Source organism: Mastomys coucha, unplaced genomic scaffold (genome assembly GCF_008632895.1).
Source record: "Mastomys coucha isolate ucsf_1 unplaced genomic scaffold, UCSF_Mcou_1 pScaffold13, whole genome shotgun sequence".
NCBI classification, from domain to species: Eukaryota; Metazoa; Chordata; class Mammalia; order Rodentia; family Muridae; genus Mastomys; species Mastomys coucha.
The window spans coordinates 45608030-45622795 of record NW_022196895.1 but is presented as its reverse complement, the minus strand read 5'-3'; the positions used below and the strand labels follow the sequence as shown (position 1 = coordinate 45622795).

The window sequence follows — 14766 nt, the reverse complement described above, 5'->3', positions numbered from 1 at the left end:
CCCTTTCCTCCCCAACTTGCTTCTTGGTCATGATGTTTGTGCAGGAATAGAAATCCTGACTAAGACAAGGGTGTTTTGAACATTCTTTCAGGTCACATGATTTCATTTGAATATCTACAAATGGACTTTGTTTCTTATTTAACGTTGTTCTTGGCTTTAGCCATTCTACCTGTAGTAGTATGTTTGTGCCACATTGTGGTATAATTTGCATTTGTGTTCCCTTATGATCAGTGATGCCAAGCATCCGTTAAGTTTTGTCATTTGAGTTTCTTCAAGTGTTTGTCCTTTCCTGCTTGGGGGACAGTTTTTATTGTTGAGGTGCATGACTTTAAAATATATATACAAACTATATATCCTAGTCAGATTTATGTATTACAAATATTTATTTCAATTTCTGCCTTGCTCTGCATTTATTAATGCTGGCTTTGAAGAACACGTTTTTAACTTTAGTCAAGGCCATTTTGCTCTATTTTTATGGTTTATATTATTACAATGAATTTTTATTAGTACTGAGCTTGATTGTTTCATGGTTTAGTTTATATAAAATTTGTGGATAATTTTTAGTGTGTTTGGGTGTGTGTGTGTGTGTGTGTGTGTATACCTACATGTGTCACTAGGTGTATGTAGAGGTAAGAGGACAACCTGTAAAAGTTGGTTTCTTCCGTTTACTGTGTCCTGGGGCCTGGGGATCAAACACAAGTTATTGGGCTTGGCAGCAAGTGTCATTTATTACTTAGTAAGCCATTTTGTTAGTCTCATTTTATGTATTAAATACTCATGCCTTAATGCCATGTTATCCTGTAAGTTGCAGTCATATCTGAAAGGGCCTACTAATGTGAGATGTTGGTATTTATTTTGAATCAGTGATTGTAACTTTAGAGAGTCATATTATTTTCTGGTGATACGTAAGCATCTAAGTGTAAAATTTTTGGAGTACATTATTCAACAATGTTCTGTATATCCACAACGAGAGTAGGCTGCGTAGCAGTGTGTGCACTGTAGACTTCCATGCAACAGCTGTCACAGTTGGCAGAGTCATCCTAGAGAAGTGCTGTATTAAATTGGCCCAGTGGACACAATTAATTCAGAAAAAGGAGCTGTTTGCATGACGGGCATGGTTGGCATAGCTAGGCAGCTGGTATGATTATGTACCTCAATTATGGGGCCTGGTGGATAAAACTGCCTCTGCTTATGAAAAGATGAGGAGTGCACAGTATGAGCAGATGGAAAGAATACTTGACTTTCTAATACCTTGCCATATTACTAGTAATTTTTAAAGAATTGGGATTTGTGTAATTTGAGAAATACCCTGAATATAAATGGAAGAAATTTAGGTAAGCTAAATTGGAAGAAAGATGACACTAAATTTTATTTCATTGTTTTTAGAAGTTACTAATGAGTTTCATTGTTGGTTATAATTGTTATATAAATTTGCATTTCCTAAATTTGTTGCTGTTTATTATAAAATACAATACTTTAAGTTATTATGATTTTGAGGCCCATTTATTTCTCTCTTAGAACAGACACAAAAACACATTAAACCCACACACACACACACAAACACACGTGTGCGCACGTGTACCCCTCCCTTTATGTAGGCACATGCACAAATGCAGCACATATAAACCATGAAATTTCATGAACTTTTTACTGGCTCTTAGCTACTTTTTGGTATTCTTGCTAAGTATGTATGTCCCAAGTCAACTTGAAAGTGACTCTTAAAATTTATTGAACCAAAAGCAGATAGGTTTTATTCTATAATTTATGGAAAAAATTAAAAAATTTATCATTTCCGTTTTCTAGGGGGTTAGTCTGAATCTGTGAGATAAAATTAGACCATTTTATGTCTCATCAGTGTTGTGGCATCTGGTTTAAAGTGATCAATATTTCTGGCCTAGATTGAAGGCAGTGAAGGAATGTTTATTCTTAAGTTCAAATTCAGATCCAGATATATTGCAGAAATTCTAAATGGTTAAAAATGAGTGTGTGTTAAGCTTTTGAGATATGAATACTTTGAGGAAAGAAAGGGGTATATTTAAATTTTCATGAGCAAAGTCATGGATCTTGGAGGGGAACCTATAACCATCACCTCCAAGAGCAGCCCAATCTCTGCCCAATCCCTAGCTACACTCCAAATATTTGTCTGTGACAAATATTTGACAGGTAAGTGTAGTTTCCACCTGTCATTAAGGAAACATTTTTTTTTTTTTTTTGCAACAGATGGAGATCATTATAGAAACACAGAGGTGTGTAGCTTAGTCTCAATGGATATGCCTGAAATACCACCCAGGGATCATTGTAGTAGTAGGAATGGAAAAATAGTAGGAGTCAGAGGAACAGTGAGCATGCTGTGAGATTCTTTCTTCTAGGAATATTACAAGTGACACCCATGAAGTCTCACCCACATGACTGCCTAAACATGATCTGAGTAAGGATGACAGCAGTGGACATGCCAAAGTGGACAGGGACAGGGACAGGGGCAGTGCTATCACAAGGCCTTAACCCTATACAAAGAACTGAAGGCAACATGGAATGCTGAGAGTGGGAGAAAGGGAGAGAAAGTCTTCCCCAAGAAAGAACACACCACATGGTTATCCAGTACCAAGTGACCAGCCTTGAAAACACACACAAGAGAACAAGGAAGGTATACATGGGGCGGGGGGAGGCTAGTAAGAGGGGAGGGAGAAATGATATAATTATATTATTCCAAGAAATAAAAACTATTAACTTTTTATTAGCATTATGACAGTCACTTGTCACTGAATGACTTTTCAAATACCATATACTTGAAATAAAAGTTTCCAAGGGTAAAAAGGGACCTACCTACTTGGTACCCAAGAAGAGGGCTATTCTATGGTTTCTGAGAAGTTTATCAAAGGAAGCAACACATTTTTAGAAGTTAGCAATTAAGAGGGTATCTTTATAAGTGAGCCTTATAACCACTAGGGTTACAACACTGTTCAGTTTTTCTTATAATGCATTAGCTAGAAATGGAGAATTAGGTATAAAAAACATCTTTGTTTTTGTTTTTTGTTTTTTGTTTTTTTTTGTTTTTTCGAGACAGGGTTTCTCTGTATAGCCCTGGCTGTCCTGGAACTCAATCTGTAGACCAGGCTGGCCTCGAACTCAGAAATCCACCTGCCTCTGCCTCCCAAGTGCTGGGATTAAAGGTGTGCGCCACCACTGCCTGGCTTGTTTTTGATTTTTAAAAGAGTGTATGCTTCTGATTTGCCACCATTATTGTCTGTTGTCTTTTTAAATTGTACTTTGATTTTAAAAGCAATTTGTTTAGTTACGTTATTGTCTCTATTTTGCTGATAGTACTCAATTTGGGGGAAAAGGACTAGATTTAAAAAATAGTTTCTAGTAAGTTTTGAATGTTCCTTTTGGACTTTTAAAGTAGGCTTAAATTTATCTGTAAGGGACAAGTAGATCCTCATAGATACTAAAGGGCAAAAAATAAAATCAAGTAAATAATGAGCCTTAGTAATTTCTCAGTCATCTTAGTCATAAGTTGATTAATAAAATGTGTTTAAGAAATATACTTAATACCTCAAGTAGCTTCTGTACATGTGTCCTGTATCTTCCAATCTTTCTCTATTTCCAGTTACTCATATTTTAGACATACATCTACACACACAACCCCCCCCCACACGTACGTATGTACATACGTAGTGGGAATATTTAAAAAATGAATCCACCTTGCAAACTCTTTCCCACCAGTAACGTTCTAGTGCTGGTGCCAGTACCGTCCGGCCCCAGCACTTAGTCCCGGCGGGTTCTTGCTTTTTTTCTCCCAGCTAGCAGCAACATTTTGCTCACATGCAACTCTTTACTCACCCCCACAATCATTCAGCTAGTGCCTAGTACCTGGTAAAGCATGATTCTTAAGGCTTAATTGTCTAATTAGGTTTATATAATAATAATATCACAATTATAAGATACTAATACAATAATTTCAGTGCCAAATGATAAAGACAAATTTTGATCCAATTAATTTAACCTTGTAAACAAATATATCAGTGTGGTTGGTTCCTTCAGAAACTAGGAATTGATCTATTCCAAGATCTAGCCACACTACTTTTGGGCATATACCCAAAGGGCACTTGATCATAACATAGAGACACTTGCTCAACCATATTCATTGCTGCTTTATTCATAATAGCCAGAAATTAGAAACACCTTAGATATCCATCATAGATATTTGGATAGAGAAAATATGTATTTACACACAATGGAATATTACTCAGAGGTTAAAAAAGCAAATGATAAAATTTGTGGGCAAATGGTTGGAACTAGAAAAACTCATTGAGTGACGTAACCCACACCCAGAAGGACAAATATGGTATATATTTCTTATATGTTGGTGGTAGCTGTTAAATCTTTAATAAGCTGACTATAATCCACAGAGGTTAAGTGTAGAGTAAAAGAGACTGGGGAGGGAGGGAAGGGTAGATCTCCCTATGAAGAGGGAATATAATACTTAATTTTAGATGGATATGGAGGGGATGCTGGAATGGCAGAATCAGAAAGGAAGAGGGAGCTAAGAAAGAGATGAGGGAGGGAATATAAGAAGGAACAGCTAAAACTATGGGCCATCAGAGAGATTGTATGAAAACCTAACAAAGTAGAAGCTTCCTGAAATATATGTATGTATGAAGGTTATGTAAATGAAATAAGCAAATAGCAGGGGAGATGGAACGCCATCTGGACATCTTTTATCACCATGAAGCTCCCAGTCCATGGAATAGGTTACATCTCATTGAGTTGTTGGTCAAAGGGCCCACAAACAACTTAGGCTATTGCCAAGGCATCTGGTTACTCTCCAGTAACTGATCACAGGGCCTTGTTGCTGAAGACAACACCTATACGACTAATTGAACACGGAGAGCTAGTACTTGTGTAGAGTGTTCACACCTACAGAGTAGTACTCATGGTACTGAAAGGTACTTTGCACACTGTCAAAGGAGAAAGATAAACACCAATCCAGCTACAAAACCTGTGACTGATTAAGAATGCTCTTCCTGCAAGATAGATGGGTATAATAGTGGCACAAAGCTTGTGGGCATAACCAGTATCTTATAGGATTTAAGGGCCACCCCATGAGGTGGAACCCATCCTCAACAGCGCTCACGTGGCCAAGAATAGCACTGTTGTGCTGAAGGAATGTAGCAATAAAATGACTCCTGATTGCATCCTGCTATAGATCCATGCCTTGCTCAGTCCTCATGAGAGAAGCTTCTTCCCACAGCAGATGAGCATACACAGAGACCCATAGCCAGACTATGCTCGGAGAGTGAGAGACTTTGGAGCACTCAGCCTTAAACAGATGCTCTCATCACATCCTTCTCCTCAGGGCTCAGGGCATCCTGTGGAAAAGGAGGGGGAGAGAGTGTAAGAGCCCGAGGAGATGAAGAACACCAAAGAAACAAGGCCTACTAAATACAACAGATGCACAGTGGACCCACAGAGACTGAGGCAGAGTGCACAGAGCCTGTACCAGATGGGGTCCCAGTGATGAGAGGATCTGAGTTAGAAGTCTGTCTAACTCAGAAGCTATCTCAGTTGTTAACCATTCACAGATGGATTAGACTTACTCTGAACTTGTGGACACAGCACATTTATGTCCAAGTTCACAATACAGGATTTCTTGTCCCAAATTGAGAGGTTAAAACTTATATATGGAAGCCCTCAAATACATTCTTCATACAGTTAATGTAAATACTATTGCATCCTCCCCCAGGAAAGAAATTTTGAATCATATAAGTGAAAAATCTCAAGCCCCTGCATTTTCTTATGATTTTCTGAATCATTCCACATAGAAGGGAAGGAGGAATGGCAGAGGAGCTGTGTGAGTGGTGTGTATGGAAGGAGGGGGTGATATTGGGGTGTAAATTAATTAATTAAAAACAAATTGACCAACAGAACTTTCCTCTGTTTAAATGCCTGAATAGATTTATACTTATCTGTTATTTTCTTTTTCTACACTGAATTTTGCTAGTAGTAATTCCCCTTTCCCCCCCCCCTCTCTCTCACACACACACACACACACACACACACACACACACCACATACACATTTAAATCTTTATTCTGAATATAAGAGAAAACATGGTATTTTTTTTTGCTTAACATAATGCTTTTCATTTGCATCTGTTTTTCCTACAAATGTCACAATTTCATTTTTTTGTTTAGAACTACATAAAATTTCATTGTATATATGTACCATGTTTCTTGAAGTTGACAGTTTGTATTTTATTTTATACTTAAACTCATTTTTCATATTTTCATTTTATTAAAATAGATTTTCTCCTTACATATATAATACATACTGACTAGGGTTTCCCTACCTCTTTTCCTCCCCTCTTCTTTTTCATCCAGATCTGTTCCCTTTGTATCTCTCATTGGAAAACAAATAGGCTTCTAAGGGATAAAAATAAAATATAATAAAAGAAAAACTAACATATTGGAGTAGGACAAAACACAAGGAAAAGAGCCTGAGAAGAGACAAGAAACAGATTTAGATTCAGAGATGCACTCATTCACATACTCAGGAATTCCATAAAAACACTAAAATGAAAACCATAATAGGTTTCATTTCATAAAAGGACCTTTAGGGTAAAAAGAGAGAAAAAAAATATATATATATAAACAAGATCTAAAAAGAAAAGAAAGGCCTTAACACGATATGAGACAACCAGCCTCCAAAGCTGCCGTGGAGTTCATTTTCTGTTGGGCATCTACTACTGGCATGCAGCCTGTACTGAGGAGTAGTTTTCTCCCTAGTGAGACTCTGTTGGAGAAAACTAAACTTTGATTTGCAAGTGGTTATCAGTTGGAGATAACTTCTCTGTTAATGGCAGGGGCAAGTGTATAGACCCATGTAGGCACTGCATGCTGCCTCAGTCTGTGAGTTCATGTGTGCATTCATCCTGTTGATGTACAAGACCTTGGTTTTTTGCTGTTCTCTACCCTCTGGCCCCTCCTCTTGTTCCTCCTCCTCTTCCTCAGGTTCCTTGACCTCAGAGGGGAGGGATTTGTGGAGACCTGTCGTTTAGGACTGAGTGGTCCAGGGTTTCTCATGCTCTCTGTATATTGTCTGGCTGTGGGGCTCTGTATTTGGATATAATGATATTAGTTTTTTGAGGGGAAAATAAGGGGAAGACAGTACTCAAGGCTGAGTTGAGGGCTTCCTGCATGCTCAGCAGGGACCTGACACTGAGCTGGATCCCTAACTTCCTGATAATTTTTTTCCATGTTTTAAGCTATTCATTGGGTCATTTGAGCACTTTCTCATGTACCTGTTTGTTATTCTTTTATGAAATGTGTACTCGTTCTTGTCCTTACTGGAGGGTATATAGAAATTTGAATGTATTATGGATAGCCTTTTTTCTCAGATATCTTTTTGTTGCTAAACTCTTCTGTTGTTCAATAGTAACAACTAAAGATATGTGCAAAGATACTAGCATGCTTGCTATTTCTAAAGTTGCAATTTTAGGAGGAAGGTGAACAGTATTTAAAATACAGATTTCATAATTTTAAGTTTAAGATGAAAATTAGATTTTATTACTTTGCTTTTGGTTTTAGGTGCAGTTAAAAACTAGCGTTTGTAGTCAGTATGTAATTCGGATGCAACCAACAAACAGGTGCCTTTCCACCCTGGAGTGTGCTGCTATTGCTCTTTCCATCTTGGAGAAAAACAGTTGCATACAAGAGGTATGTGGAAGTAACAGATTTTAAAAGTAGGGTTAGATTTTATTGAGAAGTTTAGATATGCATAACGTGTAAATTGTGTAAGCCAAATGGCAAGTGGAGTGTATCTGCAGTAGATATTTATGGGCTTCCGCAATCTTCCCCTCTCATATTTTACTCTGTTGGTTTAGATTCCAGATTGCATTATTTAAATATTTCCACTAAGCTGTGCAAACAGCATTTTTAATATGCTAAGTAGCACAACATTCAATAGAGGTTTTGGGCTGGATTTTTCCATTACTATTCTCTACTTCTTTTTTTAGTAGTTTGTATTATTTGGTGATCAACCTTTTTCTTTTTAATTAAAAGAATATTCTCCAGCAATAATACTTGTTTGCATTGGTACCTTTATTTGAAGAGATCTGCTAACATTCTCTTGACTTTATAAAACTTGGTTAAAGTGTAAAGTAGATACTTGTATGGGCTAGAAATGCCCATAGAATATGAAAAGGATTTAACATATAATCAGCATTATATTTAATTCCCATGAAATTATAATGATTTTTTACATATATGAGAAATAGTCATCAGCAGAGAATAACATTTCAATGAGCTTAGTGATATCTCAACTTTTTGGGACATAGTAGAAACTTTGTACTTAAAGCAAAAGAACAGTATCATAAATAAATAATTTTAAGGTAAGTTATGAAAAATAAGTGAACTATTATTTCTTACTCAGAACAAAAAAAGTCAGAGGATGACAGTTATAAACAAATGGAGTTGTTGATTCTTCCAACACACATGCCCCCACACAGGCACACACATGCATGCATGCACATACTGCATCCTTCCTTTTTCTTCTGTCTCTCATTGTAGAGTGTCTTTACTGTTATGAGACAGTGCCTTACTCATGAATAAAATTTCATCAGTGAACACAACCTAGTGCAGAGTAGCTGGAAGTCACAGAGACATTAACCTTGAAGAAAACAAACAAAAAGATCTCTAGGGGCAGAACAATTGAAGAGTGATGGGAACCGAGGTTGAGTGCTTTGTCCCTCCCAGGGCCTGAGCCGTGGAGATGGAGAATTGGAGAATTTGATGGAAGCTGTGTTTCATGACAAGGCTTTCTCTAGATGTGTACGTAGACTGTTTCAGCTAACCAGTTTAATTCCCCCATGCTTTCTTTGAGAATAACACAGCAATCCCAGGTCTGTGTTTTGAATGATCAGGATGTCTCAGCAGTGTCCCTTTCTTCATTACCATCACCTTCCTCTGTCTGTGTAACTTTATTTACATTCATTCACTACTTTTTCTTCTTGATGAAACCAGAAACATTCATGGGTAACAAAGAGCTGACATTGATTCCTGATTAGTTAGCTGTGATGGTTTATGATATGATATCTTAAAATAAAAGAGGAATCCTTATCATGACTACACAAGACTTGGACAACTAGGTCTTAAGTGTAGTATCTGAGAATAAGCAGTGGCTAACGTATGTGTGATGGGATTGAACATGTTCCTCCTAATGGATGGATTGAACATATACTTTCATAGTAACAGTGAGGGTCTGGAACCTTTATTCTTCAGCTTTCAGGGATAATCAAACCACAGTGGCCAGGAGTAGAGATACAATAACTTACAATCATGCTATGACTCGGGTAATTCTAATATGATTGGTCATAGTATGAAAGGGAGACATGTGTAATGAACCATCTCAAGTTACTTATTACAGAAAACAGATTTGCTCCCAATTTATAGTATAAGCTATTTTCTTGGAAAACTAAACTTAAGACCAATCTGTTAAAAATTAGTTACAAAAAACAAGTAGCACACTTCTTTGTGGTACACAATTACTGTCTTTTAAAACAGAGGCTGTATTACTTTTTTCCGTGGGAGAAAAGCTATGGTATATTTATGCTAGGAAACCTTGAGGTCATGGAAAACAGCAAAGTATTGTATGCCTTCATTCCATAGACATCAGGCTTCTAAGAATTAACAAAGTTGATGTAACACTGATTTTTAGTCTTTAGTTCATACCCATCCTTTACGCTAGAGTAACTTCCAAGCACAGGAAGTAGCAGGAAGTGAGAGGCTGTGGCAGTGTGCCTCCAGGAAGGAAGTGAGAGGCTGTGGCAGTGTGCCTCCCGGAAGGAAGTGAGAGGCTGTGGCAGTGTGCCTCCCGGAAGGAAGTGAGAGGCTGTGGCAGTGTGCCTCCAGGAGGAGCACAGTACTAGCTTTGAAGTCAGTGTGAATTGAGACTTTATCACCCATTGTCATCTCCCTGGGGCAGATGGCATCATCTCTCTTTGTACTTGTTTTTCCTTTTAAACTTATATAAAAATGGTTACATAGCCTCAGAGTGTAGCTCAGTGAGAGAGAACTTGCCTAATATTTTCAGTCTCCATTACTGGAAAAAAATTACCTTACTATTGAGTGAGATGTAGAGTCTATACAGGCACCTTTGCCTCTCTGTGCCCCTCAGAGTTGACTGTGGATCTATAGAAGTTTAAATTACAACTTGATGAGTTTTACTAGTTTACTACAATATTTACAACAGGGCCTTTAGCTTCCGGTTTGTTTGTTTGTTTTTAAGGTCTTCTTTTACGTGGGAAGTTTTATAGAATGTCCAAGGGAGAAATGAAAAGAGCTTTTAGCTGCATGTAAATTTAAGGACTTTAGCTCTGTCCAGCATCTGTGATTGCTAAAAATGGCCCCTTGAAAGCTGTGGCCACACATGCAGACAAAAGGATTCATATAACACTCATTTACCCCAAGTAAACACTTTGAAACAAACTCGTTTTATAAATAGGATTTTGTCATGTACTCTCACCCAGTCTGTTAATTTTTCTTTATATAGAAGCACTATCATTTATTGAACATCAAGAAGTAGTTTCAACACCTGTGATTGTTGGGGTTCAGTATGTCATCTTACCGTTTATTATGAGAATAACTATATTAGATGGACCTTATTTACTTATCTTGAAGCACATAACTTGTATGTGATAGTATCATTAAGGTACCATGAATTAGAGTGGTATAATTTTATGTCTCTTCCCATGCTGCTTGTCCAGTGGGAGTGTTCCGAGAGCCTATGCTCATGCAGTTGCTTAGGGACCCAGCTTTATGGAAAATTACCTTGAAGTTATTCCACTTGCATAAAGAAGAGCTAAGAAAAATAGCAAATTCTGCTTCACTTGTAATGCTTCCACCCAAAGCTGACATACAACACTTGAGCTCATATTTCATTAATTAAGTGTACTTGATTTATATTGCTCTGATAAATTACTCTGGACAAAAGCAACTTAGAGAGGAAAGTTTATTTTAACTGCAGTCCATCATTGAGAGAAATCAGGACAGAAACTCAAGTAGGATTTTGATGTGGAATCATGGAGGAATGTTTCTTTGCTGGTTCACACACAGGTACAAATCTAACAAGCTTTCTTACACATTCCAGCATCACCTGCCCAAACCATGCTATCACAGTGGGTTGGCACTTCTAATATCAATTAACAAGACAACCCACCACAGGCATGCCCTCCAGGCAGTCTGATCTGGACAGTTCTTCAGGTGAGAGTACTTTTCAGATGGCTCTAGGCTATATCAAGTTGACAGTTTAAAAACTAAGTAGGACAGTGGTCTTGGCTAACTTTCTAAAGGGATAAAAAAATGGAAACTGTTTTTTTTTTTAACCCAAACAAAAGATGGCTTTATTATTAATGGCCACCACAGAGATGAAATGGGGATCTGGTTTAGTTCTTTCTATTATTTAAGTAAATTTGATAACAGTCTTATCTTCAGATATCAAAGTTAGAGGTGTTTGACCATAAAGAAAATTAGCATTATTCTATCTATGAAAAGCCTAATAGATGTCAGAAGATGAAGAGACTTTGAGTTGCTTCTATCTGTTTGTGGTCTTATCCATGTTTCCTAGAGACCTATGGTGTTTTATCATCTAGTCTGTACATTGGGTTGTCTATTAAGTAACATGTATACATTTCTCTACTTCCTTTCCTGTCTTCCTTATGAAAGAAATAATGAAAACAAACCTAATAGGCTTTCTACAATAGCAAAGCATGCATTAATGTTATGTAGAGGTGTCCAAAATATTTGTGTGGTGGTTTGAATGTGTTTAGTCCAGGGGTAGCACTATTAGGAGGTGTGGCCTTGTTGGAGTAGGTGTGGCCTTGTTGGAGGAAGTGTGTCACTGTGGGCATGGGCTTTAAGACCATCCTCCTAGTGACCTGGAAGCTAGCCTTCTCCTAGAGGCTAGAACTCTCAGCACCTCTTGCACCATACGTGCTTGGGTGCTGCTATGCTTCAGTCTTGATGATAATGGACTGAGAATCTCTGAACCTGTGAGCCTAGAGTGCTACAGAGGGAAGAGCTGGAGATTTGACCCAAGTCCTTTTGAGAAACCCAGAAGATTGTATGTGGATTCCAGACATTGGAACAAGAATCTATGAAGCTGAAAGTTGAACTTGCCTTGGATACCCCAAGATGTTAGAAGATGCCAGAGCTGGGGATACCTGCCAAAGAAAGCTACTAAGTGGGAGTGGAACCAATCCAAGAGAATGAAGTTTGTTGATGCTAGATCTGCCAATGGCAGTCAACAAGGATGAAAGGAATGGAGATCTGAAGAGTGCTTTGACATTGGACATGGAGATGTGGAGTTTGGAGTTTGCCTAGCTGGTTTTCTGTCTTGCTTTGGTCCAGTATTTCTTACTTTATATGGTATTACAGTTAAGAGACTGCATGAATTTCAGAAGAGCCTTTGAACTTGGGACTTTTAACATTGTTGAGAGTGCTATAGACAAGGGTGAATTTTGAAGTTGGATTAAATGTATTTTGCATTTTGCTATGGATAGGTATGGCCCCCATAAACTCATGTGTTTGAGTAAGCCTATGGGGACTAGAGAGTGGAATGTGGTTGGTGGTTAAAATATACTTGGTCCAGGGAGGTGTGGCCTTATTAGAATAAGTGTTATCATGTTGTAAGATAGGTTTCACTGTGGATGTGGGCTTTAAGACCTTTATCCTAGCTACCTGGAAGCCAGTCTTCTCCTAGCAGCTTTCAGATGAAGATGTAGAACTCTCAGCTCCTCCTGCACCATGCCTGCCTGGATGCTACCATGCTCCCACCTTGATGATAATGGACTGAACCTCTGAACCTGTAAGCCAGCCCCAACTAATTGTTGTCCTTACACGACTTGCCTTGGTCATGATGTCTGTTCACAGCAGTAAAAACCTAACTAAGACAATTTGTCTGTTTTTTTGTTGGTCTGTATCAGTAAGGACTATGTGTGACACCGTATAAAAACAGAGGCAGTGGTTAAATAAATTTTTTTAAACTTGTTCTGTAAGTACAACATGCTGAAGTGGGCAGTCTTGAGTAATGGATGCAGCTTGGAAGGGATATCAAGAACCCAGGTTTGGGAGCTGGAGAGATGGTTAAGCAGTTAAGAACACTGGATATTCTCCCAGAGGACCCAGCTTTGATTTCTAGTACCCGTATAACAGCTCATAATTGTCTGGACCTTCCATCCCAGGGGATCTAATGACACCTTTCTGTCCCGTGGGTGCATAGGTAATACATGAAGGCAAAAAACACTCACATGCATAAATGAACACAAAAGGCACATGTTTCTTCTGTCTGTCCATCATCCTTTGTGTTTAGTTTTAATCTTCATTATTATTGCTCACTGATTCTTTAATGGTCTTTTCAACTAAAACCTTTGTTATTGTTATTTAAGTGGTTTTGATAAGAAGCCTTACATCCAAAGAATCTGGTCCAAAAATGTGTTTAAAATACTATATAACTTTACTTTAGCTTTTGATCATGATATATACAGCATGTGTTCCTATTGTATGGAAGCCTTTATCAGCAGATTAACTTACATGTACATCCAGTTCACACGCTAGTATTGTATATGCTTGACTCTGCAGGAATTTGATTTTAGGCAGGGTGTAAAATTACAGTATTTCAAATGAACTATACATAACTCTGGAGGAAGACTTTGCTGCCATCCTGAAATTGCCTGTGTCAGTGAGATATAGGAACTTGTGATTGAAAGTCAACAAATTTGGTATGCCCATTTTCATAGCTAAATGCTTCCTTTAGTCATCTTGTTAATAGATTAAATTATTGTAATGACAAATTTTAATTTTATTTAAACAAATTAGTATATAAAAGTTAAATCAGACTCTATTGCCTATATAGAAAATTGGTATAAAGCAATTTTATTAGAATCTGTTAATTTAGAGATATGTATGAAGTGTTAGGATAGCCATTGCTCCTTTACAGTTAAAGAAAACAATTAACAAGGGCACATAAGTGTCTGTATGTGAGAGAAAGATGTAAATAGAATACAAGTTGACAAAATACACTTTTTGGTGTCTTTTTCTCTCAACAGACTTTGCTTCGCCCTCTTCAAGCTCTGTGTTCTTTCCAGCTTCAGCATGGTGCTCAGATTCGCCTCAGCAAGGAATATCTTCTGAAGAATGGATTGTATCCCAAGCCAATACCAAAGAACAAACGCAAACTCAGGAAGATGGAGCTGTTAATGAACAGTGTCAAAATTTAGCCCGCTTGTCCCTGTGGTGCTAGTTTACTTTCACTGGCTGACAAGGCTGTGTTACATCTTCCCCAGTGTGGGCGTCTGCTCTGAAGAAGGGATGTTGGCCTATTCTTGTGCTGAAGGATGAGGTCTGCTCCACAGCATCCTATGGTTCGCTTCCATTGACTGTGAAAAGCAGTTTCACATTGTCTCTAATTTTCGTTTTGTTTTGTTTTTGTTTTTGTTTTAAGATAATGTTTCTCTGTGTAGCCTGTAGACCAGGCTGGCCTCAAACTCAGAGATGTGGCTGCTTCTGCCTTTGAAGTTCTGGGATGAAAAACATGCACCACCTCTGTCCAGCTACTGTATTTACTTTTAAACATGTGCTTCCAATACATTTTTTTTAAAAAAATTTATCCACAATACGATTACTTGTTAGCCTAGAGTAAGGACCTATTGTTTGTAAAATGAAGAAAATTGTGTCTGGGAACATGTTCCCGTCAGTGTTTGTAGATATGTAG

The 14766-nt window shown here is 37.8% G+C and overlaps 1 protein-coding gene across 2 annotated transcripts in view; it reads left to right on the top strand.

Annotated features, from left to right (window-relative positions):
• The window catches only part of Dtwd2 (DTW domain containing 2), a 69774-nt gene extending 55008 nt beyond the window's left edge, over positions 1-14766 (top strand). Inside the window, exons 5-6 of one of the 2 annotated variants that reach the window (XM_031365652.1) lie at positions 7587-7715; positions 14102-14766. In XM_031365652.1, the coding sequence (XP_031221512.1) occupies positions 7587-7715; positions 14102-14272 (300 nt within the window). In that variant the 3' untranslated portion in view covers positions 14273-14766. The remainder of the gene's footprint in view (positions 1-7586; positions 7716-14101) is intronic. The other variant, XM_031365653.1, reaches the window with a different exon arrangement.